Source organism: Amphibalanus amphitrite, unplaced genomic scaffold, assembly GCF_019059575.1.
Source record: "Amphibalanus amphitrite isolate SeventyFive unplaced genomic scaffold, NRLGWU_Aamphi_draft 000043F_arrow, whole genome shotgun sequence".
Classification (NCBI taxonomy): Eukaryota; Metazoa; Arthropoda; class Thecostraca; order Balanomorpha; family Balanidae; genus Amphibalanus; species Amphibalanus amphitrite.
This window is the reverse complement of record NW_024881539.1, coordinates 1,163,687-1,186,503: the sequence shown is the minus strand read 5'-3', so window position 1 is coordinate 1,186,503 and position 22,817 is coordinate 1,163,687. Positions and strand designations below refer to the sequence as shown.

General features: G+C 50.9%; 1 protein-coding gene across 3 annotated transcripts; it reads left to right on the top strand.

Moving 5' to 3' along the window:
* Positions 1–13,612: 13,612 nt before the first annotated feature.
* On the top strand, positions 13,613–22,774 carry LOC122377368 (plectin-like). 3 transcript variants are annotated; one of them, XM_043357306.1, is made up of 8 exons: positions 13,613–13,669; positions 14,388–14,474; positions 14,947–15,137; positions 15,645–15,773; positions 16,223–19,762; positions 21,016–21,192; positions 21,547–21,729; positions 22,019–22,774. In XM_043357306.1, exons 2-8 carry the CDS (start codon positions 14,432–14,434, stop codon positions 22,139–22,141), a joined length of 4,386 nt encoding a protein of 1,461 aa, XP_043213241.1. In that variant the 5' UTR covers positions 13,613–13,669; positions 14,388–14,431; the 3' UTR covers positions 22,142–22,774. The 3 variants fall into 3 exon arrangements, with proteins under 3 accessions (XP_043213241.1, XP_043213244.1, XP_043213242.1); XM_043357309.1 differs by having other exon boundaries at positions 13,617–13,746; XM_043357307.1 differs by having other exon boundaries at positions 13,648–13,784.
* Positions 22,775–22,817: the final 43 nt, after the last annotated feature.

Genomic DNA, 22,817 nt, shown 5'->3' with positions numbered 1-22,817 from the left:
GGCGTACCCTGACGTCTGAGGTACCCAACTGCAGCTCCAATGGTCTCTTACACTGGCGGATCCAGGGAGGGGCATTTAGGGCCATGCCCCCTTCCCAGAGGCCTTAAGTGTCCCGTTTGCCCCCTCCACCAAACGATAATGAAACATAGTTCAATCAGTGCGTGGCCCAGGAGCCGAGTTAGACAGGGGGTGTTTTACCACCTTCCGGCCCGCAAATGGAGCCAAGCACTGACTTGAAGCGGGTTAACTGGTCGACAAAAGCAATGGTGAGTGTTTACAAAGTAATATAAAGGCATGGGTCGGGTGGGCTACCATTTATATATTTTTCTTTTTAGTTAAAAAAAAAAATATTCATAGTGTCAGGGCTGTGACGAAAAATAAGTGGCCTAAATCCGATGAGAAAACAGAATTTGGGGGTACCCTAGGTTTGGCTCCTGCATGAGTTGGCCCCCCCCCAAAACGCAAGCCTGGATCCGCCAGTGTGTGTTGTTGTTGTGTTTATTTGATTTTATATCAAAACTTGTTTCAGAACAACGTAAAAAGTAAGCTGCGATAATTCACTCTGACTCACTTTGTTGTTTAATTTCACCTTTACAGTACAGTAGACATGATGTGAATTTCATCCATGGAGATGGATGTGAACAATTGGCGATGTGAACAAACAACAAACAAGTGCTCAAAATACAAAAAGGAACAAAAGGTTCCAATTTGTATCCTTTGGCAAAAATTCTTTCGCAAAAGAGCCGTACATTGGTGACAGCGTAGTGGCCAGACCACGCAGAAAGTTCCCATAGAAGTTAACCAGTCCCAGCCAGCAGCGCAGCTGGGACACATTTTCCGGCTCCAGGGCCGCTGTGATCGCCTCCATTTTGTCATCTGTCGGTTCGACACCCTCACCACTGATCTGATGACCCCGAGTCATTTGGGCGAAGATCACGATGCTAATGTATTACCAGTAAAACGCCTTAAGGGCGAAGAACGAGCGAGCGAGATAGGGAGTCCTGCAGGCTGCACGTGCGGAAGGGCGAGAGGGTACTTCCAACGGGCTTGCGCAAAGCACCCTTCTAACCGGTCGCTAGCGGTGTACCAAATTTGAACGCAATCGGCCCAGCCGTTCCTGAGATCTGGAAGCGGCATTCTGCACGTGCGCACGTGCAAACGGGGTCCAAACTGACTTTTGCACGGCACCCTACTAACTGGTCCCCAACCGTGTACCAAATTTGAGCGCAATCGGCCCGGCCGTTCTCGAGATCTGGAAACGCCCCCTGCACGTGCGCACGTGCAGTAGCACCCTAACCGCAACACATGGGAATGCATTGCCTGGTGGGTGCCTACCTGTATGCCAAGTTTTAGCGAAATCGCCCCAGTAACTACCGAGTTATTAAAATGGGAACAAATTTGACACCTCTTATTGTTGTATTTTCCACGTGCACTGGGGGTGACCCACATGCATCGAGAGTATCCTATTTTTGGTAGAAGGGATGCTGCTACCCTACAAAAATTACCGCAAGTCAATCGCCCAAGCGGCTGCTGAGATATGAGCCTCTCAAAATCACTACTTTTGCAAAACAGCTTGAACACCCTTGACTTTTCACGTGGCACGTGCCACGACGGTCACTGAGATGTATCAAAAGTAGTCAATTACGGGGTAGAAGGGATGGGGCTACCCAGCAAAAAAGACCGCAGGCCAATCGGTCCAGCGGTTGCTGAGATATAAGCCTCTCAAAAGCGTTACAGGCCGGGCCGGGCCGGGCCGGGCCGGGCCGCTCATAGGGTACGGTGCGGCGGTGCCTAATTAGCGACCCTTTCCGATTTGCGACCTACCTCCCTACAGAAAAACTGGCAGGAGAAAACGGGGTAAAAACATCGTCAAAAGGTCAGCCATACTTTGGTTATCAAATTAAATTATTTTCCGGTCGTCGATGTTTCTGGTGGGACGTTTCAGGTGAGTTTAAATAAAAATGACGAGTTTCTTATCCAAAAAGTGTGTGTTTGGGCCCTCTCTGATGAAAAGCGATGCACATTAGGATGATGCACCTTTTTTATTCTGAATCGACATTCCTTTTTCAATTGATTGCCGTTTTCCCATAGTGAATCGCTCAACTGTGCACAGCATGGCGGTTAAAAATGTGTCGCAACTCATATTTCCTATTTGCGCCTGACATGGTCGCAAATAGCTCAAGAAGGGAAAGAAAGGGGAAAAGGGAGAAATGAAAATGAGGTGTTGCTGAAGCTTGCAATGTGTGGCAGGGGATGCCAAATGTCGTCACCGACTGCAGGGGTGCCGAATTCAGCGCGGACCTCAAATATCATACGAGATAGCCCGCAAAATTTGGGTTTCCGCCTTCTTTTCGCATTCAGTGCATCACGTGATCAGTTTTTACTTGCGTAAATGTGTTGGATAAACGTGCATGTTCGAGTGATTGGGTGCTTTGCGTATAGGTTACCTTTTTGAGATCATATTTCATCTTTTCAGGCGCCGCATTTTTTGCCATTTTTAATATGGGGAAACCCATAGACTTATTAGCGACCCTCCCCGGTCGCTAATCGGGAAGTGTTCCCTATTAGCGTTTTTTGCAATGGTCTGCCAAAATGTTCACTACAAATAAGTTAGTGAATATTGGGGCAGAAAATGACTATATTTTAATAGAAAAATGAACGATCTCTCCGAAAATCAAGCCAGTAATACAGTGGCACCCACAGAGCGTGAGCAATGACGGTTCAAATTAAGGGGGTCGCTAATTAGGCACCTTACCCTACTGAGATTTTTCCGTTATATTGAAAAGACTCGCTTCGCTCGCTGCGCTCGCTCGCTCGTAATAACTGTATGCACCAGTTTTACGAACAGTGAATGAAAGGTATCATGTGATAACATATACAAAGTTATTGTGCATCCTCTTTTGACACGTTTTTGCTATAATAGGCGGATCCAGGCGTCCAAAAAGGGGGGTTATTTTTTATCTCCCAACATAGGTGCCCTGACACCGCCTATGCATGACCAATACAATTTTAGTCGTTCTCTCATAAGAAAATTGTAACATAACAAGACCATTGCCACCCTTTTTAGAAACAGTACCAACAAAAACCTTATTTACTATACTTTTTGTGTACCCCCAAGCTCAATGATGGCTGTATCCGCCTATGATTTTTGAAAATGCATATTTTTAGGATCCATGTGAGTCCCTGGTTCATTTTCTATCGATCGCCAAAAGTTGCGTTAAGATTGGTTCAGAAACCTGGCCGTGATAAACAGTCTAAAATGTATCTGCAATTTGCCCGTTTTTACCACCCCCCCCCCCCCCACCCCCTATTGACATTTTTTAATTTTTGTTTCTTTTTAGAAATGTAGATCACGTTGAGCGAAATCGAATGCCGTTTGAATTTTGAAAATCGGCCCGTTAGATCTCGAGATATCAAGGGGGGGTCGTAAACAGCCCCCCTGCCGCCACTAATAGGGGTAGCCAGGAGCCTGCCACTAATAGGGTTAAGCTGCAGTCCGGCCTCACGGATACGCGTCAACACCGCTCGCAGTGCGACATTATGCTCCTGCAGCGTCTTACCCGAAACTACGACATCATCCAGAAAGACGCATGTCCCTGGGATGCCCGCTAAGAGCACCTCCATCGTCCTTTGGAAAAGTGCTGGTGCGGATGAATAACCAAACCCGAGTCTCGTGGGCTTCAGTAAGCCTTTAAGAGTGTTGACGGTAAGATATTCTCGTGATTTTTCGTCTGGAGGGACAGGGGCGTCGCCACGGGTCCCCAACTTGTACGGACATATTCTGTCAGCCGTAATACTCGTCAGATGCGTTAACCCTCGCCCGTATTGGTGTTTTTCCAGCCGCGAACGTATAAGGGGGGGTCCGTTGGACCCCCCTTGCCGTTTCGCCCCTGATCGAGCTAGAGCTTCGCGGAAAAGACGAGCGTGTTGCCCGTGACGAGAGGAAGCCGATGATACCCAATTTTAAGGTCCTAGGTCATTGGTTGACCTTGCAGGTCAGGTCAATGACCCCAAAGGCGGGAAAATCGGGACCTGTTAGAACGTCGTGAAGTGTGGCTGCTATGGGGTTTTTCGGGGTGCTGATCACGAATATCATGTTAGTTTTGATCACAGATGATGTCTTCATGTATTTAGGCCAGGTCGGGTCAGGTCAGGTCAGGTCAACCAGTAAGGGTATTCGTAGTAGGTGGCAACCGCCTCTGACAGCTTCGTAACATGTTACGAAGGCACCAAAACTACTTCGTAAATGTTCATATGGTTGCTAAATTCGAATTCAGCTCCAAAAACTGGCCTAGTAACATGTAAAACTCGAAAAAGTGAACCGAGGTCATCAAAGGTCAATGACCTGACCTGACCTTCAGGTGACCTTGACACCCACCCTAATACATGGGGGCAACATCATATCACATGTTTGAACGCTTGAAACCACGAAAAGACTGCAAACGCGCGGCTAATGCGAGCGGACATACGCCGAATCGCGATTCCAGCCAAACATGGTCTCGAAAAGTAGGTCACAGGTCAAAGGTCATTTGGGTCAGGGTCATGAAATTTTCAGGGTAGGTGTGAAATTGATGAACGCGAGGGTACTGAAAGTTTCGTCGCGATCGGCTGCTTTTTACGCGAGTTATTTGCGAAAAACCATGGGGGGTCCGTTCGACCCCCCCCCCCCCTATACGGGCGAGGGTTAACCCACGCGGACCCAGGGAGGGTGTTTTTCGTCCTCCCCCCCCCCCCACATACACACCTCGGACGAATAGTTGCGATAGCCCCCGAATACCTAGTGGTTTTGGGGAAAAAATAGAAACACATTTTACATGCATTGTTTGCTTTTTCATATTTCGTCTCTTTTTGTCCTTATCCTACCTAACCATTGTCAGCCCTGGGTACTCAGCGGACGTCACTAGCCATGCTATCTTTCTGCTGGGTCCCCAGGGGTAACCTTTTTACTAATACCTGTGGTGGCGGGCTGTCCATAGCTAAAAAAAAAGAGCGGGGAGTGATGTGACCTAATGTTGCGAGGGCGTTGCGACTTTCCGACATCTGATCTGAAGACCGTGCAGCACTGCAGAGGCTCCTTTATGACGTCATAGGTCAGTGACCTGACCTGACCTGACCCGAAAATGCGGCTGAGGTCAGGTACCTATCCTAAGTCTCAGCTCTCCATCGCCAGCGTCTTCAGTGCTGACATCGTGGGAATGTTCCCGTTGTCTGTACCAGGCCGACGCACGCGACGCCCTGAGTTGTTTCACGTACCTCTTAGAAGTGGCAGAGTAGACTCGGTGAGGGGAGGCTTTTTGGTGCGAGTACCTCAGCTGCTCAACTCTCTCGTGCAGAGCAGTCCCCATACTGACTTATTTCAACCATCCCGGTCCCGGATCGGATATAGTTCGGTTTGCGGGAAGTCAGGGTACTGTGAGGGGGGGGGGGGCTTAGGCCGGTCCTGTAGGCCCTTCGTTACCTCCCCTCCGGATATCTACGTTACTCTACATGACAAGTGGTAGGCCGGGACGTCTCCCAGTCATTACCCCGACTGCCACCCGGGCCACTGTCATCTACACTAATTGTACTAAACTATGCATCGTGGTTCAGGTGAATAGCTCCGCCATTTTGGGGCACACGCGGTTGGAAGCGTACCCTCATGGGTTTGGAGCTAAGCTCCTGAGCCGTGATGACTAAACTACAGTACCGAATGAATCAGACTCCGCTCAACCTCCGTTTTCCTCCGACTCAACCCATCTCCAAATGCATCTGGTCAATTCAAACCCCATTTATTGTAAAACCGAACATCATAAAGGACTGCGCTTTGAATTGGATCCGAGACGACCGATTATTTCCGTTTCCGCAAGTTTCTACCCTATCACTACCCTAACGGTTACCGATGCGCGAAACTACCTACGAACCTCCACCCCGGTGCTCCTATCCTAACTATGGGATGTGCTTTGAGCCCAGCATCAATCCCTGCGTGACAGGAACCTACCTCGAGCCAGGTGAGCCAGCAGCAGAGAGCAGTCGGGGGCTCGATGTCCGTACCGGACGGCAGTCAGACATCAAGAGCCACGATATCCTCTCCCCTGCTTTCGTCTCGTCCCTCGCCCGAGTAGGCCACGCCCACATCAGCCGCCTCGAGGCTAAAGATGGCGGCCGATGTGCCCGTGCGGTTCCCGCCGCGCTTGCCTCCTTTCAGACCCCTGCCTAAATATCCCACGCGTACAATTTTAACAAAACCAAGGTAAACTAAAACGGACACTAACTCAACCCTAATCTCTAAACTGGCATGGCCGCTCTCCCACTCCCCTAACATACCTTTTTGTGAGCACTTGCCAGGTCGATGGCGACTTGCTGTATTTTGTGCAACTTTTGTGTCACATTTTGTGTTTTCCCATCAGCCTCGTGCTCTTTTTTAGGCTCTTTTTTAGACTTTATTTCCGTTTATTCTTGATATCGTTGCCATTTCAGCTGGATATCCGGTGGATGGTAACATTTTTTGTTCCTTTTCAAACGCATCCTTTAACATGGGTTTCTATCACTTTTTATCATGCCCATATTTATGCGTTTTTGTACTTTTACTATCATATCATATCCTCATGTAATTATTTATATATTTTATCTAGACTTGAAACACACACGGATGTCCGTGTGTGTCTGTGTGTGTGTGTGCGTTTGCGTGTGTGGTGTTTGTGTGGAACTTTGACTGCAGCCGTAACTGGGCATTGGCCTGTGGTTGTTTTTGGAGAAATAAACAAATAAACAAATAGGAGCTATTGCGAAAAAAACGATGGGGGAGGGTGGCAGCCCCCCCCCCCCTCCTCGGCCGGCGAGGGTTATAACACCGTACCAGCATTGCGAGCAAATCCAGGCCCCCCAGCGAGTGAGCGGGGCGCGAGTTTGAAGTTAACCCTCGCCCCGTTGGGGGGGGGCATTTTGGCCCCCCCCCCCTGTGGTTTTTCCTGAATAGGAAAAAAACGGCGGCGCGCAGCGCCGCCAAATTTTCAGTACCTTCCCGGGCATCAATTTGACACCTTCACACTAAATTTCAAGTCTTAGGTCACCTTAGATCAGGAGTTATTGAGGTCAAACTGAGGTCATGTTCGAGCAAAAATGAGCAAAAAACATGCAATCTTGAAACGCTAACCAAATCTACAGTTATCAAGCAATTTTAAAGTTCTTTATATGGTCTAGTAGACAAAAAGCGGTGCTACAAAACTGTCTCGGATTTTCAAAATTTTGGGTTAAAAAATAAAAAAATGATTTTTTTTAGAAAAACTAAAACAAATCCAAAATTTTTCCGAATTTCGTAAAAACAAACCGGAATATATGTGATAGTCCCTGCGCTCTTCTATATACATACCAAATTTCAGATCGATATCTCGTTTTTTGGCCAAGTTATAGCGAAAAAAAAAACTGTTCAAAAATGATGACGTCAAATTTTTGAACTCAATTTTTATCAATTCTAGACCACGTACGGCACAAAAAAGACCACCATTGAACTCCCCGTGACGAGCTGCATCGATTCGATACCCATTTTATGCAAAAATATTAATTTTGAAAATTGACCTAATTTGACCTGACCTTGACCTGACCTTGACCTGACCTTGACCAAAACGTGACCTAAGCTGCCCCCAAAGGCTGCTTGACCCACATAATCGCATTTGTCATGTAAAATGGACCATAAAACATGTATCACACTACACTTTCATATTGTGACCCCCCGTGACCTGACATCTGTGACCTGACCTGGTATCAGTGACCTCAAATAGCAAAATATGTGTTTGAAGAACATTTCCCCATCGATGATTTTCAATGAACTGCATTTTACTCGATTTTACAACGCATTTCTTGAAATGCCTGTAAACGGTGAAAATTGGACCTTTGACCTGACCTGTGACGTCATCGGTTTGACCTAGGTCAATAAAATTGGGTCACAAGGTAGTTCCTTGTTAGGGCTATCCAACGCCGTTTGCCGCTTGTCGCTAGGTTGCGTGGTTCTCGAGATCTTAGGGGGGGGGCAAAATGCCCCCCCCCCAACCGGGCGCGTTGCTCGGCAGAGCCCAACGGGGCGCGGGTTAAAACACCGCACCAGCAGGGCGTTGAAACCTTAACCCGCGCCCTGCTGGGGTGGGGGGTGTTTGAACACCCCCCTTGTGGTTTTTCACGAATATCTCAAAAACGGCGGCGCGGAGCGCCACCGTTTTTGGTACACCTTATCATACATCAATTCTACACATGTTGTGAAAATTTCAGACCAAGGTCATTCAAGGTCAGGTCACCAGGTCGCTTGAAGTGACCTCACCTCATAAAAAGTTTCAATGTCTGTCATAGCTACACCGAGTGACCGATCGCTTTGAAACTTTCAGCGATTGCTAAGAGCAATAGCATGTACAAAATGTATATCTCAGAATTTTGATATCGATGACCTAAGGTCAGGTCAATTTTGCGACCTCCCCATTATTTAAGTCAATGGAAGAAAATTGAAATGCGCCTCTTTTGGACGAAAGACATTATAAACACTCCCAAAAACCGAATTACAAGTAGTTTAGACACACTGAACATGAAAATGAAAATGGTGTCCGTGACCCCTGTTTATGCCCTGAGGTCATCTTAGGTCACGAATGGTATCTAACAGTTTTTCGCAAATAACTTTTGATAGAGGCATGCTAGAGCGATGAAAATGCTTTAGATGTGTTTAGCTCGACGATACGGATCGACTGATGTACAACATGACCCTTTCCGGTCAGGTCATGACCTTGCCTGAGGTCAAATTTTCAAGTTGACCTTTCAAGGTCAAGTTATAGTTCATTCGATGCGTCTTGACGAGAGGAACACGATGCCGGTAAAAGTAAGCTCGTACAAGGCTTGGGTCAAAAGTTGTTGCAGAAAAACTGTTTCCGAAAAAATCGGCTATTTTTGCAGTTTTTGCCCCCTGCAGGCATAACCGTTGACGTTAGGTCAAATCTGAAAAAAAAAATTACTCAGAAAGGGCGTTAATAGGGCTATCGAATGCGCTTTTCTGCGGCGCTGTATCTCTATTGGTTCCCGAGTTATGCGTTGGCTTCTTGGAAATTGTCGACATTCGACCTGGAAATCGGCGAAATTTTGCCTTCAATGACCTCTGGTGACCTGACCTTTGACCTGACCAAAAAAGTGACTGAAGTGATTTCCTCTTTATTTTTGACGCTCTTTCGAACGCCGCCTTCCGCGTATCGCTACGTGGCCCAGGAGCCGAGTTAGAAGGGGGGGGGTGTTCAAACACACCCCCCCCCCCCCCCCAGCAGGGCGTGGAAATCCAGGACCCCCAGCCGGGCGCGGGTTAATGAAATGATGTCAAGCCATCAGAGCCTTTAAATCCATTAAATAGGCACAAGATTTTACATGAGGAATAACGCCTCTATTAGTCATTAACCGTCTATTGAGTAAAGCATAGCCGCCGCAAACGTGGCGGAAATTTGCACGCAAGGCATTTAACATGTTCCGATGGCGCCATATTCACGGCATGTGGGGTAATGGGTTATATTCGACAACGTCCATAATCGGGCAGTGCGCCAAAGCGTGCGCGAAGCATTGCGCTGAAATATTTCACGGGCCTACCAAGAGATGGCTCTGCCATTCATTCCTGCAGTGGTATACTGTGCCGCTGTACTTGGTGTCCGGCGGTACAGCATACCACGCCAGGCAGTGACTGGCAGAGCCATCTGTTGACGGAGCGGGGTTAACAGTTTTTCCCAAGTGCTGTAGTTATGAAAATAAAGGCACCGCATAGCGACATAAGTGATGATAAGACGAAGATCTCAGAAAGAGAGGCAATTTATACCAGGGCTCATCAACTTCATGCGCGAGGTTGGTATCGGCAGCAATTCAAAACCCCCAGCCGGGCGCGGGTTAAGGCGGCGTTTGATGTCTCCCGGACGGCAAAGATTCTTTGCCGTCTAGCCAATCCCGTCCAATGTCAGCGGGGGCTCGGCTGCGGTTATGAAACGTGATTGGCCGGACGGCGTAGAATCTTCGCCGTCCGAGAGACATCGAACGCGGGGTAAATCTAGGACCCCAGTCCAGGGCGCGGGTTTAACTTGAATCGCTTACCTTACTTTCCTCAGCACACCTTTCGTCCGCCTGGTCCTCCACTCTCTGTACGAGGTCACAGCGCTAACACTGAGCAGTGCCGCCCCTGTGTCGCTTTGTCATGAGGCCGAACTAGCATGGCCTTGGAACTAACCCATTAACCTGGTGGCGGGGCTCAATAATTTGATGACGTCATCAGAGCTACCATGGTAGCGTGACAACACGAGTCGGTCAGTGTGCAGGCTCCCCCCTCCCCTGGCATGCAGCTTGCAGTTTCAGCCGGCAGTACATCCGGCCCAGGTGGTCGATTTGACCGCGCTTACCCATGACAACAAAGTAGGTAGGTACAAACTTACTGAAGCCTGAAGGTCAATGCTAAATAGATATACAATACAATGGAGGACGATGCATATATGTAGAATGCATGACGATTACAATAATAACATCCTACATCGTTTATAATGGTTGGTTGTGGCAATAAATTAAACACTTGCGAATGCCATTTCAGTTAAAATTGCGAATTTCATACCTCCCTCCTGAGGCTCTCATGTACTAACAGGAGGCCTGAACACAGATTCTTGAATAAAATTACTAAGCCACCAATCATGTAATTCCATCGCCATCAGCTCGGTGATATCACAATAATGGACGACATCGAACCGGACAAATCTGGCCCAAACGAACCACAGCCGACCGGACCAACGGCAGTCCGACACTGTCTATCAAAGCAGTGTCAACAAACGTAGCAATCTGTGCCTAAATCAAATGACAGGCCTTCAGGTGGCGACTCAAACAATAATCCGTCTGACACGGCGGTAAAGAACCCGAGGACCTGGCCCCATGGGACAGGGCGGCTCAAAACAACTCTGGATATGGAGGTCTAGATGTGCATTGTGCTCCGTACAGCGCTGCAGACGGGACACGGTGCTGCCATCTGCTGTCGAGTTCCGACACTGCCACCCGGCACCGCACACTAGGGTCGGAAACGCCCTCACAAGAGGCCACGGGCGATTCCGGAGTTTCGGATTATTTTTTATATAGATCGCTTTGAAATTGATCAAATTATTATAATTAGGCAAAAAAACTAATCACGGTGACCAAAAATAACTGTAATCAGCCCCCGAAGATGGGGTATCCCAGAACTCGGAAACTGACGCGGAGCAGGAGGTTTCTTGAGCCGGATATTCAGAGTCTTATTGCTGATAGACACCAAATTGAAATCCCACATATTATGCATCAAAATGTTCGCAATCAAAATGTTATGCAATCAAAAAATCAAAATTGATAAGTCAACGGGGTTTCGGACACTTTTTGCGCGATCGCGAATGGCGGGAAAACGAGCCAAGGAAGAGGTGGTTTGCTTCCCAGCATTTTATGGCAAACACGTTCAGGTCAGGTACACGCCCGTGCGCACCGTATACCCGCCAGAATCTCGTGGCACGTGGCACGTGCGATTCTATTTTCCTCATGTTAAGTCAACGGGGTTTCGGACACTTTTTGCGCGATCGCGAATGGCGGGAAAACGAGCCAAGGAAGAGGTGGTTTTCTTCCCAGCATTTTATGGCAAACACGTTCCGGTACACGCCCGTGTGCGCCGTATACCCGCCAGAATCTCGCAACACTTCTATGCACAAGGTCAAAGTTGAAATTTTGCTGTGTCCCATGTTAAAATGGACGGCGATGCCGAGACTTTGCAGAGACATTGTACAAAATTTTAGAGATTGAATTTGCCCAAACTCTTACATCTTGTAGAGGAAAGAGCGTAGTACATGCTGGTATGCTTCGTTAAGCTGGCAGAAATCGGTTTTTTTTTTCTAATAAAGTTCGTTTGAAAATGAAAATTTTTAACATGGAAAGTCAATGGGAGCGTCTTTATTCCTCTATAACTTTTATCTTTAGTAAGATATATCGGTGAAAAGTTCATATAATATACAACTTTTGATGCTCTTTCCACTGATGCATAGAACGTCACTGCACGATGTGCCGTTTTTAAGAAAAGCTGTAAAAAATCAGGGCTCGACTGTGACTTGAACCCAACCACATTAGAGTATACGAACAGGTGACGGGGATACCTCCCGTGTGCGGATGCGACACTGATTATTGCTAAATATTAGCAGTCGGCCGCCGTGGGGCGCCTTGCAAAGCTTCTATCTCCACAACTGCTTGACCGATTCACTCGCGGTCTTTTGTGTGGGATAGCTTCTTCCTTTCTTACACGTAGTGTGCTATTCTCGATGCGTATGGGTGACCCCTAATGCACGTGCCACGTGCAAAACGAAGAGAAGTCAGTTCAGTAACAAGTCTAATAACTCTGTAGTTAGTTTGCCGATTGCGCTGATCCTTGGCATGGATGTTGGCACGCACTCGGCAATGCATTTCCATGTGTCACGGTTGGGGTGCCGCTGCACGTGCGCACGGGCAGGGTGACGCTTCCAGATCTCGAGAACGGCTGGGCCGATTGCGATCAAACTTGCCACACCGCTTGAGGCTGGTTAGTAGGGTGCCGTGCACAAGTCAGATGGGACCCGTTATGCACGTGCGTACGTGCAGGGCGACGCTTCCAGATCTCAAGAACGGCTGGGCCGACTGTGCTCAAATTTGGCATAGGTACCGCTAGAGACTGGTTAGTAGGATATGCCGTGCACAAGTCAGTTAGTATGTATTTTCATATGCCACGGTTGGGGTGCAGCTGCACGTGCGCACGTGTAGGGGTCGCTTCCATGGATCTTGGAAACGGCTGGGCCGATTCAGATTAAATTCGGTACACCGCTAGAGACCGGCGAATATGTAGAGTGCCGTGCACAAGTCAATGGGGACCCAGGTTGCACGTGCGCACGTGCAGGGTGTCGCTTCCAGATCTCGAAAACGGCCGCGTCGATTGCACTCAAATTTGGCACACCGCTGCTAGAGACCGGTTAGTAGAGTGCAGTGCACGTCAGTTCGTAGCACTAAGCACACCCACTCCGGTGTGCAGTGCAATGCTCGTTCTCTCGTTTGGCGGCGGGCGTTTTTGCTGCGTTTACAGAGGTGCTTGCTCAAACAACCTGCGGTCCCGCGATGCGGAGCCCAGCATCGCAGATGCTGGTAATTTCACGTTTACAGTACAGTAGACATGATGATGTGATGATGTGAATTTCATCCATGGATATGAACAATTGGCGATGTGAACAAACAACAAACAAGTGGTCAAAATACAAAAAGGAACAAAAGGTTCCAAAAAGATTTTATTTAATAACTCACTGACCTCCTAGTTTTCGCTAGCTTTTTATAAATACCCATAAAACATTTTCCTTTAAGGGAAAAAATACAGCCGGCCGGTTCCTATTTTAAAATAAACTGGCTGCTCTAATCAGACGAACTTTATTTTTTGGCTATTTGCTGTTGCACTTGAGATTACTTTCTTTTTATATGTATTCTTGTTCTTCAAGAAATTTCAAAACCTTTTTACAATAAAAAATTACAAATCAGACATCATTATCTTCAAATATCAATGCACCCTATGTTATAAAAAGTTCCAGATATAACGGCTGCAGAGCGATTTTTGAAAGCGTTTACAAGTCGTCGTCGCTGCGTCAGCGTCGCGGTCGCGTTGGTCGCGCTGCAGTTTCGATTTGTATGATTTGTATCTGTTTATATACACTGTGATTTGTATTGTGTCTGCTCACCCGTCTCAGTTTGATGATCAGCGGTGTGCGTTTACAGTTTGTATTTTCTGTCACATATACAAGGTGGGGTGAGGACATACAAAGTGTGAAATCAAAATGTTTAATAGAAAAATGGAAATTGCTTTATTGCTGACTTATTAATATCAATATTTTACTCCTCCTTTCTTTCACTTCAGTTCTGAAAGGATCAGGGTTCGGTAAAAGTATATATTTAGTCCGAGTGACTGTTAAAAGATAAAGTTTTCATATTCTTACATTATTTGACATCCTGAATCCAAAAATGATACTTATATGTCCTGGAAATAAAAGAAAAACATAATCAAACCTGACCTAACCTTACCTATCTACCTACAAGCTACCAACCTACAACCTACCAACCTAAAACCTACAAACCTACCAACCTACTAACCTAAAACCTACAAACCTACAACCTAACCTAACCTAAAACCTTAAAATTTTTGCTGTTACATATTTGTATCAACAGCGTCACAATTGTCCACTCGGACCTAATATATACTAATACCCAGGGTTCTTTTAAATATATCAGAAAACAACTGAGAACTGCTGTGAATGAAGCTCATACATAGTTCTGTTTGCAATAGTTCATTAATGTATGCATACTGATACATATGAAGATGACTGATACTGACATGGTATTTGTTTCAGAATCCAGAGGACCTAAGAACAAGTTCTGTGGATAAACAGCTGCAATGTTCTCAAAAGCACCAGTGAAGAGGTTTAATGATGAAGTCGGTGAGTAATAAAATAAGGTACTTCAAGTTCAACCCTACTCATTTACAGGTCCAGATTCATGCCTTTTCAAGTCAGAGTTCATCTCTTGACTTCATGATCATTGACATCATCGCCAGACGCCAGTCGCCACCCTTCTCACTGCTGTTCTCACAGTCTTAAGCATGCTTTGGTGTGTGATGACTGATGCTGCTCCTTGGGCCTTGGGATCTGCAGAGACTTGTTTATCTCCGCAGGAGATGCTTCTTCAGAGTTTGGAGCATGGGCCTCGATGGTCATATTCAGCTGGCAGTGTGATATGATTTGACCTGATCTGAGGTTAATTCCCATTTGTATATTCTCCATAGAACCTACTAAAGTGGTGAGTGGACTGACTCCCACCATGTTCAGGACTTTGTTCACTCATTATTGTGAATGTCACTGAAACAATGGCAGTGTATTTGTAGTCTGACCGGAATGTCCGCCGTTCCGGCAGGTTGCGGTCCGGCGCCCACCCAGTACGAGCCGCGCGGCCAGAGCTCGGCGGCCGGCGCCTTCTCCATGCCAAAGTCGAACCGTTTCGTGGAGCCCAAGTTCGTGCCGCCGGCGCCCAACCAGTACCAGGACCCGCGACTGCCGCCGACGCCCAGCAAACGGGCGGGCGGCTCATCGGCGCTAAGACGCACGGTTGGTACTACATCAGCTATTTCATCGTGGGGATCTGCTCTAAGAGGGTTACCATGTACCATTGTTTGTGCCGGGGTCAGGGCTGTTGACGATGTTTGCTGTTTTGTCCTGGGCAGGGCTATATTGAACACCGTTCGGTATTGTATCGCTAACACGCGGCCTGCCTCTTTGTTAACATAATCATGTATTGTGCCACGGTTCACGGATAGGGCTTATTTTTACGCCGTTTTGCGTTTTGCCACGGAAAAAAATTCTGCGTTTGATGCCATTCTGTGCATGGCAAGGGACGGGGGTTCTGTGTTTGACTACGCTTGGTGTATTGTCACGAACATACTAATGCTTGATCTCGTTCGACGTTCGTATCACAGCGTTTGGTGTTTGGTGCCGTTCGCTGTTTTTATTCTTTTTTGCGGACAGAACTAATTGATCTTACCTAGTACGCGAGTCTTGTCATTTGTCACATTCAAGGCTCAGCGCTTGACCCGGTACGATTTGTCTCCTGGACAGGGCTCTGTGCGGCGCCACCAGTCGGTCCAGTCGAACGTTCAGACCAGCCAGCTGTCCCAGCCGAGCTTCAACTCGTCACAGCGCTCCGACGGCGGCAGCAGCTCGCCGGTCCAACAGCTGGAGGCTGAGGTTAGAAAATAGCGTTGACACTCATAGGCTCATCCTGACAAGGAGTTTATTGGGCATTGTACTCGTTTGGTGGCGATGTTTTTAGAGAACGTGATGGAATAGGCATTGTATTGTTGAGTGTGTCTCATCGACTTATCGACTTCGGCAATCATCGTTGCTTGAAGGCTGAGTCAAATGTTAATTGAAACCTTTTGAAACATTTGCAATCAAATTAAAGCAAGTTTAACTTAAGATTATTTGTAGTGTCGGACATATTTTTGTAGTATTTGTAGTGCACAGAACTACATGCAGTGCATATTCATGTGTGTGCTGCTGTGAATAGCCAAGTGAGTGCTCGACCTCCGTCCTTGTCATTTCCACGTCTGTTTTGCACAAGTCCGCTATCCTTTTTGCTTGCTCTATCATGTTCGGCTCATTCCACGACAGTTTTTCGTTTGCCGTGCCGTCAGGTGGCGGAGCTGCGCACTCGGAACGCCGCCCTGCTGGACACTATCAGTCAGCTGACAGCGTCGATGGTGACGTACCCGGTGGGATCGGACGGCGTCATCCTGTCTGCGATCGGCGGCGGCGCCGCGCCGTCCCCCGTCGGCACGGGTGCTGAGAGCGGCGAACGGCCGGCGGCGGACGCGCAGACCGCGGCGGAGACGGCCTTGGACACAGAGAAGGCGGCGGCGGACTGTGTGTCAGACCTAGTGGCTGAGGTGGAGCGTCAGGAGCGCGAATCGTGCCGCTGCCGGGAGGTGGAGTCCCGTCTGACAGCTCTGGACGAGCAGGAGCGGGCGGCACGCGGGCAGCTGCTGGCTGGTGATGACCTGGAGCGGCTGGACGGCTGGGCCGGCCGGCTGGAGCGCTGCCAGAAGACGGCTGAAGAGGAGGCCCGCCGCCGGCTGCAGCTCGAACAGCAGGTGATGGTGCTGAAACGCACCGCCGAGAGCCAGACCCTGCGTATGAAGGAGCTGGAGCTGCTGCTGCAGGTGGCGCGGGAGAGTGAGGTGGACGCCCACGAGGACGCCTGCCGTCTGTCCGACCGACTCTCTGTGCTGGAGAGTGACCTGGCGGACAGTCAGCGGCAACGCCACGCCCTCGAGGAGACGCGCGATGACCTGCTCAACCAGCTGACCGACACAGTCGAGCGGCTCAATGAGGGACGCGCTCAGCGTGAGCACAGTCAGCGTGAGGCTCTGCTGCTGCGCCGCCGCTGTGACGCCCTAGACGCCGATCTGCAGCGCACCTCGCACCAAATCACGAGCAGAGAGCGGGAGGCGGCCGCTCTGCGAGACAAGTTGGACGCCGAACGTCAGCGCAGCCGTGAGGCTGAGGAGCGTGAGGGCGAGGGCCGACAGCGGGCTGAGCAGACGGAGGCGCAGCTGGCAGAGGCTCGCGCCCAGCTGGAGGCGGCGCAGGCGGAGCGCTCCGAGGCCGAACTGCAGCTAGCAGCACTGGACGGCAGTCTGGCCGCGCTCGGACAGGAGCGTGACGAGCTGGCGGCGGCGCGCGCCGAGCTGCACCGCCAGCTGGCTGAACGGGACGCCGAGCAGCAGCGCAGCCAGGCGGTCGCCGAGGAGCTGCGGGCCCAGCGCACTGACTTGGAGACGCGGCTGGCGAAGCTCGGTGCCGAGGCGGAGCGGTCGGCTCTGGCGGCCGCCGCGCTCGTCGACGAGCGCGCCGCCGTGCAGCGAGAACTGGCTGAGACGCGCGGCCAGCTGGGACGGGTGGCCGACCAGCTGAGCGGCGAGACTGAGCGCGCTGAGACGCTCCGCTCGGAGCTGTGGTACGCCGGCCTCCAGCGGCGGCTGACGGCTGAAGACGCCGCCGAGCTCAGTGAGACGGTGGCACAGAAGGAGCGCGCCATCCGGAGGCTGGACGCGGCCCGCCGAGACAAGGAGGCTCGCCTGGAGAAGATGGCGCGCCGTACCGACGAAATGGCCGCCGCCATCCAGGATGCGTCCCGAGAGCTGGAGCACGTGCGATCGGAGGTGCAGGCAGAGCGGATGCGCGCCGAAGAACTGGCGCTGCTGGACGGTGGCAGGAAAGAGATGCTTGCCCTGCTCGAGCGTGAAAAGGTTGCACTGACACTATCAGTGGCCGAGCGCCAGGCCGAACTGGACGATGCTCGCTGCGAGCTGGATGCGGCCCGAGCAGAGCTGGCGCGCACTGTACGCATCGCAGATGAGCGCGCGGCGCGGCTTCAGGAGGAGCTGGAAACGGCTGAGACGCGACGACACACTGCAGAGGCTCAGCTGGAGGAGACTCGCGCTGAGCTGCATGAGAGCTCCGAGAGCGTGGCTCGCCGGACGGCCGAGGTAGAGGCACTGAGTGGCACTGTGGCAGAACATGAGGAACAGCTGAGGAACAAAAATGACCAGCTCAGTGGCCTCAAGACTGAGATATGCGAGAAGGAGGACGTGATTGCCGTGCTCGAGGCCCGAGTTCAGAACCTGGAGACTGACGGCAGTCGAAACAGAGCCGAACTGGAGCAACTGCGAGAGTCTGACCGGGCCCTGACCGAGACGGTGGATGGCCTCCGTAGCGAGGCAGCGGTGCGGGCTGAGGAACTGGCCGTGGCCACCGCCGCGTTGGCGGAGAAAGAGGTGGGTCTGCGGGAGCTCTGCTCCGCTCGCGATGAGCAGGAGGCGGCGCTGACGGAGCTACGAGGTGAGCTAGAACAACAGCGTGCCGCCCTGGCCGACCGAGAGGACGCTCTAGCTTCCGCCACTGCCGAGACAGGCCGTCTGCAGCAGCGCTGTGAGGAGCTCGAAGAAGCCGGTGCTGCGGCGCTCCTGGAGCTGACTCAGCTCCGCGGGGAGAGCGCTGCGCTGCAGACCGCCCTGAACGACCGCGAGGACCAGCTGGTTGAGGCGCGCCATCAGGTGACCGACCTCCGCGACCAGAACACGGACCTGGCCCGGGTCTGTGACGAGTCCCGAGAGCAGCTGGAGACTAGGGCGGCCGAACTGCGGCGCACCGCTGACGAGCTGGTCAAGCGGGAGACTGAGCTGACGCAGCGTCAGCAGGAGGTCGACCGGCTGAAGAAGCTGAACGCCGAGGCGGTTCAGTCGCACAAGCAGGCCGAGGCGCTGGTGCAGAGCGTGCGGGAGAACATGGAGGAGATGAAGTCGCTGTATGAGGAAATCATTGATGAGAAGGACTCGAACGCGGCGGAGCTGAAGGAGCAGCTGGACGCCGAGGTGGCTGCCAGGAAGGAAGAGGCTGCAGAAGCGCTGGCGGCGCGGGAGGAGATTGCTGCTAGGCTGGAGAAGGCTGAAGCAGCGAGACGGGAAACCGCAGAGGAGTGCACCATTCTGCGCAACGAAATCAAGCTGACCAGCTCTTCGATCGAGTACCTGGAAGCTGAGCGAGAGAAGGCGATCGTCGCGAACGCCGAGGTAACCCGCGGCCTACAAGACCAGCTGGCCACTGCCGAGGCTGCGGCTGCCGAGCAGAAGTCGCGCGCGACCGAGGCGCTGAAGCGGGCTGCCACTCAGCAGGAGGAGGCCCGCGTGGCGCGTCTGCTGGTGTCGGAGGAGCAGCGCCACGCCGCCTCCGTCCTGGCGGAGCGGGACGAGTGGCGCGCGCGTGCTGAGACGGCTGAGGCGGGCAGGAAGACGGCTGACGCCGAGCTGGCGGCCGTGCGGGAGGAGAGAGACAAAGTGGAGGAGGCGCGGCGCGCCGCCGATACCGCCCGCACCGAGCTGGAGTCGAGGCTCGCGCAGATGGAGGCGAGCCACGAGAGTGACCTCTCCCAGCTGTACGACAACTTTGCCGACATGCGCCAGAAGTTGCAGCAGGCGTACCGACAGGACGCAGCGCTGCGCGAGGCGGCCCAGGAGGTCCCCCGCCTGCAGGAGGCGCTGCGTAAGGCTGAGGGAGAGGTGCGCGCGCAGGCTGAGGCGCGAGCCGAGGCCGAGAACCGACTACAGGAGCAGCAGGACCAGAGCGAGTGGAAGGACAAGTACGAGAAGCTGTTCGCGCTGGTGGAGCCGTTCCAGGTAAGTTGGTTCATCAGTTAATACATTGCGCCGGTGCGATGTGTATGACTGACGACATACGACCGTGGAGGTGGACCATCAATCTGAGGCCTCTTGCACCAAAATCCTCTTGCACCAATGCTTGGATTATTTTGCATCGTACACCCAATCCAAGACTCAAATGTGACAATTTGCGTGTCAATTTACCAAGCACCTGTAGGGTTATGTATTGGGCTATTGCAAACAAATTTACCACCGTTAGATTAGCTTGTTCTAAAACCGATTTTTCGATTTTACCTAGTTAGGTAGTTTGGTGCAAGAGGCCACTGTATACATTTTTGCCCTCGCCTTTTTGTAGCAGTTGACTTGAGTACTATCTTTGGGGTGTCACCCTCCTTTTCGACATCCCAATTCCTGACTCTGCGGTTGTTGGCATTTTTTGCTTCTTTTTGCAAGTGTATTTGCTACTAAGTGGAATAGTTATGCCTGCCGTTGGCCACCGGCAGGTCTTAGCCTGCATGGTCAAGAAGTAACGACAGACAGTGCAGTCAATCGTCTATCACATTTCATTCTTATAACCTAACCTAACTCAACTCTTTCTCTCATTCCTCGTTACGTAGGCATAAGATGTGACGCTCTTGCCGGTACCCTTTCTCTTTCAACGCCCATTTCCCATCATTCATCTCTATCCTCAATCTCGGCCGATCCACCCCCCCCCCCCTCCCCGCCGTCGGTATCCATCGCCGGTGCCGCCGTTCTCGTTGCGATAATGGTCGTCTCGATGGCGCCCATTAGGCGGCTGGCACAGCAGACAGTCGTCAATGATGCTGCCGAGGACGTAATGGTGACCCCTTGCCATAATGGTGTCCGCCCCACTGTCAGCGAGACCAATGGGTGACTCCGACTGAGCTAACGGGTATTGGTCCACATTCCGCCGTGATTTTGTGAATATTGTCGTTTTATTGTTTATACAAGCCGAGCTTTATTATGGAAACACTGCCAAAATTCCGCACGATTGGGCAACGGGACAGCTTCTCAGTCATAATGTGCATTTGAATAAGCTGTGTTTGCTATGGATGAATCGTCGGAGGCGATGCACTGCTGGCCGTATCTGTATGCTGTACTTTGGTCTGTGGATAATATGTTGACCGTTGGTCCGTCGTCCCGCAGACTCAGCTGGAGCTGTACCGCGCCGAGCGGCGCCGTCTGCCGTGGATTATCTGTTGACCGTGTCTGCTGCGTATGCGATGTTGACCGTGTCTGTCGTCCCGCAGACTCAGCTGGAGCTGTACCGCGCCGAGCGCCGCTGCCTGCTGGAGCAGTCGGAGGGCACCCGCGCAGAGCTGGAGCGCCTGGCTGGCCAATACTCCCAGCTGCTCGGACACCAGAATAAGAAGCAGAAGATCCATCACATCATGCAGCTCAAGGAGGAGAACCTGCAGCTCAAGAAGGTGGGTCAGCTGTTCCATTCAGTAGGCAGCTGGACGTCGGACCAGTAAATTGAGGCAGTGTAGCGTGTCGGAAAGTCACATGGTTGACTCGACAGACCTCTGCTGGACTTTATTAGGTCACATGGAGGTGATTGCTGTATTTTTATATTTAAAGCTTAATATAAAAATATATCATTTCTATATTTTTGTAAACTAATCTTGGGGTTTCCAAGGGACTGTCGCTCTTTGACTGCAGTTTTCTGAGCATTTGTTCGGTTATTTTTTAGACGAGCTCCCCGAACAGACAGACCAGCGCTCTCCCTCTTCCTCTCCCTCACTCACGGAGTAACACACAACCCTGTCCTGCGCCGTCAGAGTCTGGCCACGGCCGAGAAGAAGGTGCAGCGGCAGCGCGTGCTGGTCAAACAGCTGGAGGACCGGCTGCACGGCGACCAGAACTCCACCCTGCTCAACGCCACCGTCAGCTCAAAGTCCAAGACGCGAGCCGCCAGTTACGATGTGCTGTCGCGCACAGTGGCGGACCCGCAGCATATGAAGGTGGGTGGGACGTTCAAATGGGTAACGGCTCGCCGAGTCTACACTGCCGCTCGTTATATGCCAATTGTCCAACCGTGGGTTGCTTTCTGTCTAATTGAGTTACTCTTGCACGACCTGCAGGTGTCAAGGACTTAACGGGATGTATAATGTATATGAATCTGCAACACGACTTCCGAGACATCAGTCCTTGCGTCACAGTGCACCAGGGGCCATGGGACGTCTCACATTCACCACCTGCTGCTGTCGCAGATGGGCACCGGAGCTAATCTAAGCGACTGCTTTGTTCCAGGAGGGCCTCTCGCTTCTCGCGGTCACCCCCCTGAAGGAGAACTCTACCAACCGCGCCATGGGCTCCCCAGTCGCGGCCAGCTCGTCGCTCAAGTCGGCTCGCGGCTCGCTCAAGTTTACCTAAGCTCGTCTTCCCAGCTCAATATCCGCGTTGCCCATTGCCCACTGCAGCTGTCTTGCCTGAGCAGAAGTGAGGTGAGGATTTGAACGGAGTCAAGTGTGTGAAACTCACTTCAAGTGGGACAGAGTGTTCAATGTGATGTGTACCGATGAGTGTGCGTGGGTTACTGTGAATGAGTGCGTTTAACGTGGGATAGTGTAGTCGAGCGTGCGGTCTTCCTCGTCTTTTCTGTCGTCTTCCGTCTCTCTTCCTGTATTGTGAGTGTGCGGTTTTATCGAAGAAAAACCACTCATTATTTTTTGGTTAATCCCTATAATTTGGGAACCGGCCACGATTTTTCATGTGATCTCACTTATAACAACCTGGCTTTGTGTAAGCTTCGCTTTGTTTGAAATGTTGACCTACAGAAAATCATTCATAACGGTTTTAGATTTCACGGTTTTACTTCACGACTTCACGGTTTCAGATTTAGGAAATAACGCGTGCGGCATGAGTGTAATGATCATCACAGCCAATGTAAACGCACCAAAAAGTGGTTTGTTTTAGCCCGAGGGAAGTGACGGTAAACTAGTTAACCGATAGATTCATTCATAGAAGAAAATAAACGTCTGTTGACAATAAATAGATTTGGATGAACTGGTGCGTACCCACAGGGCCTTTCCCAATATCAATACGCGTA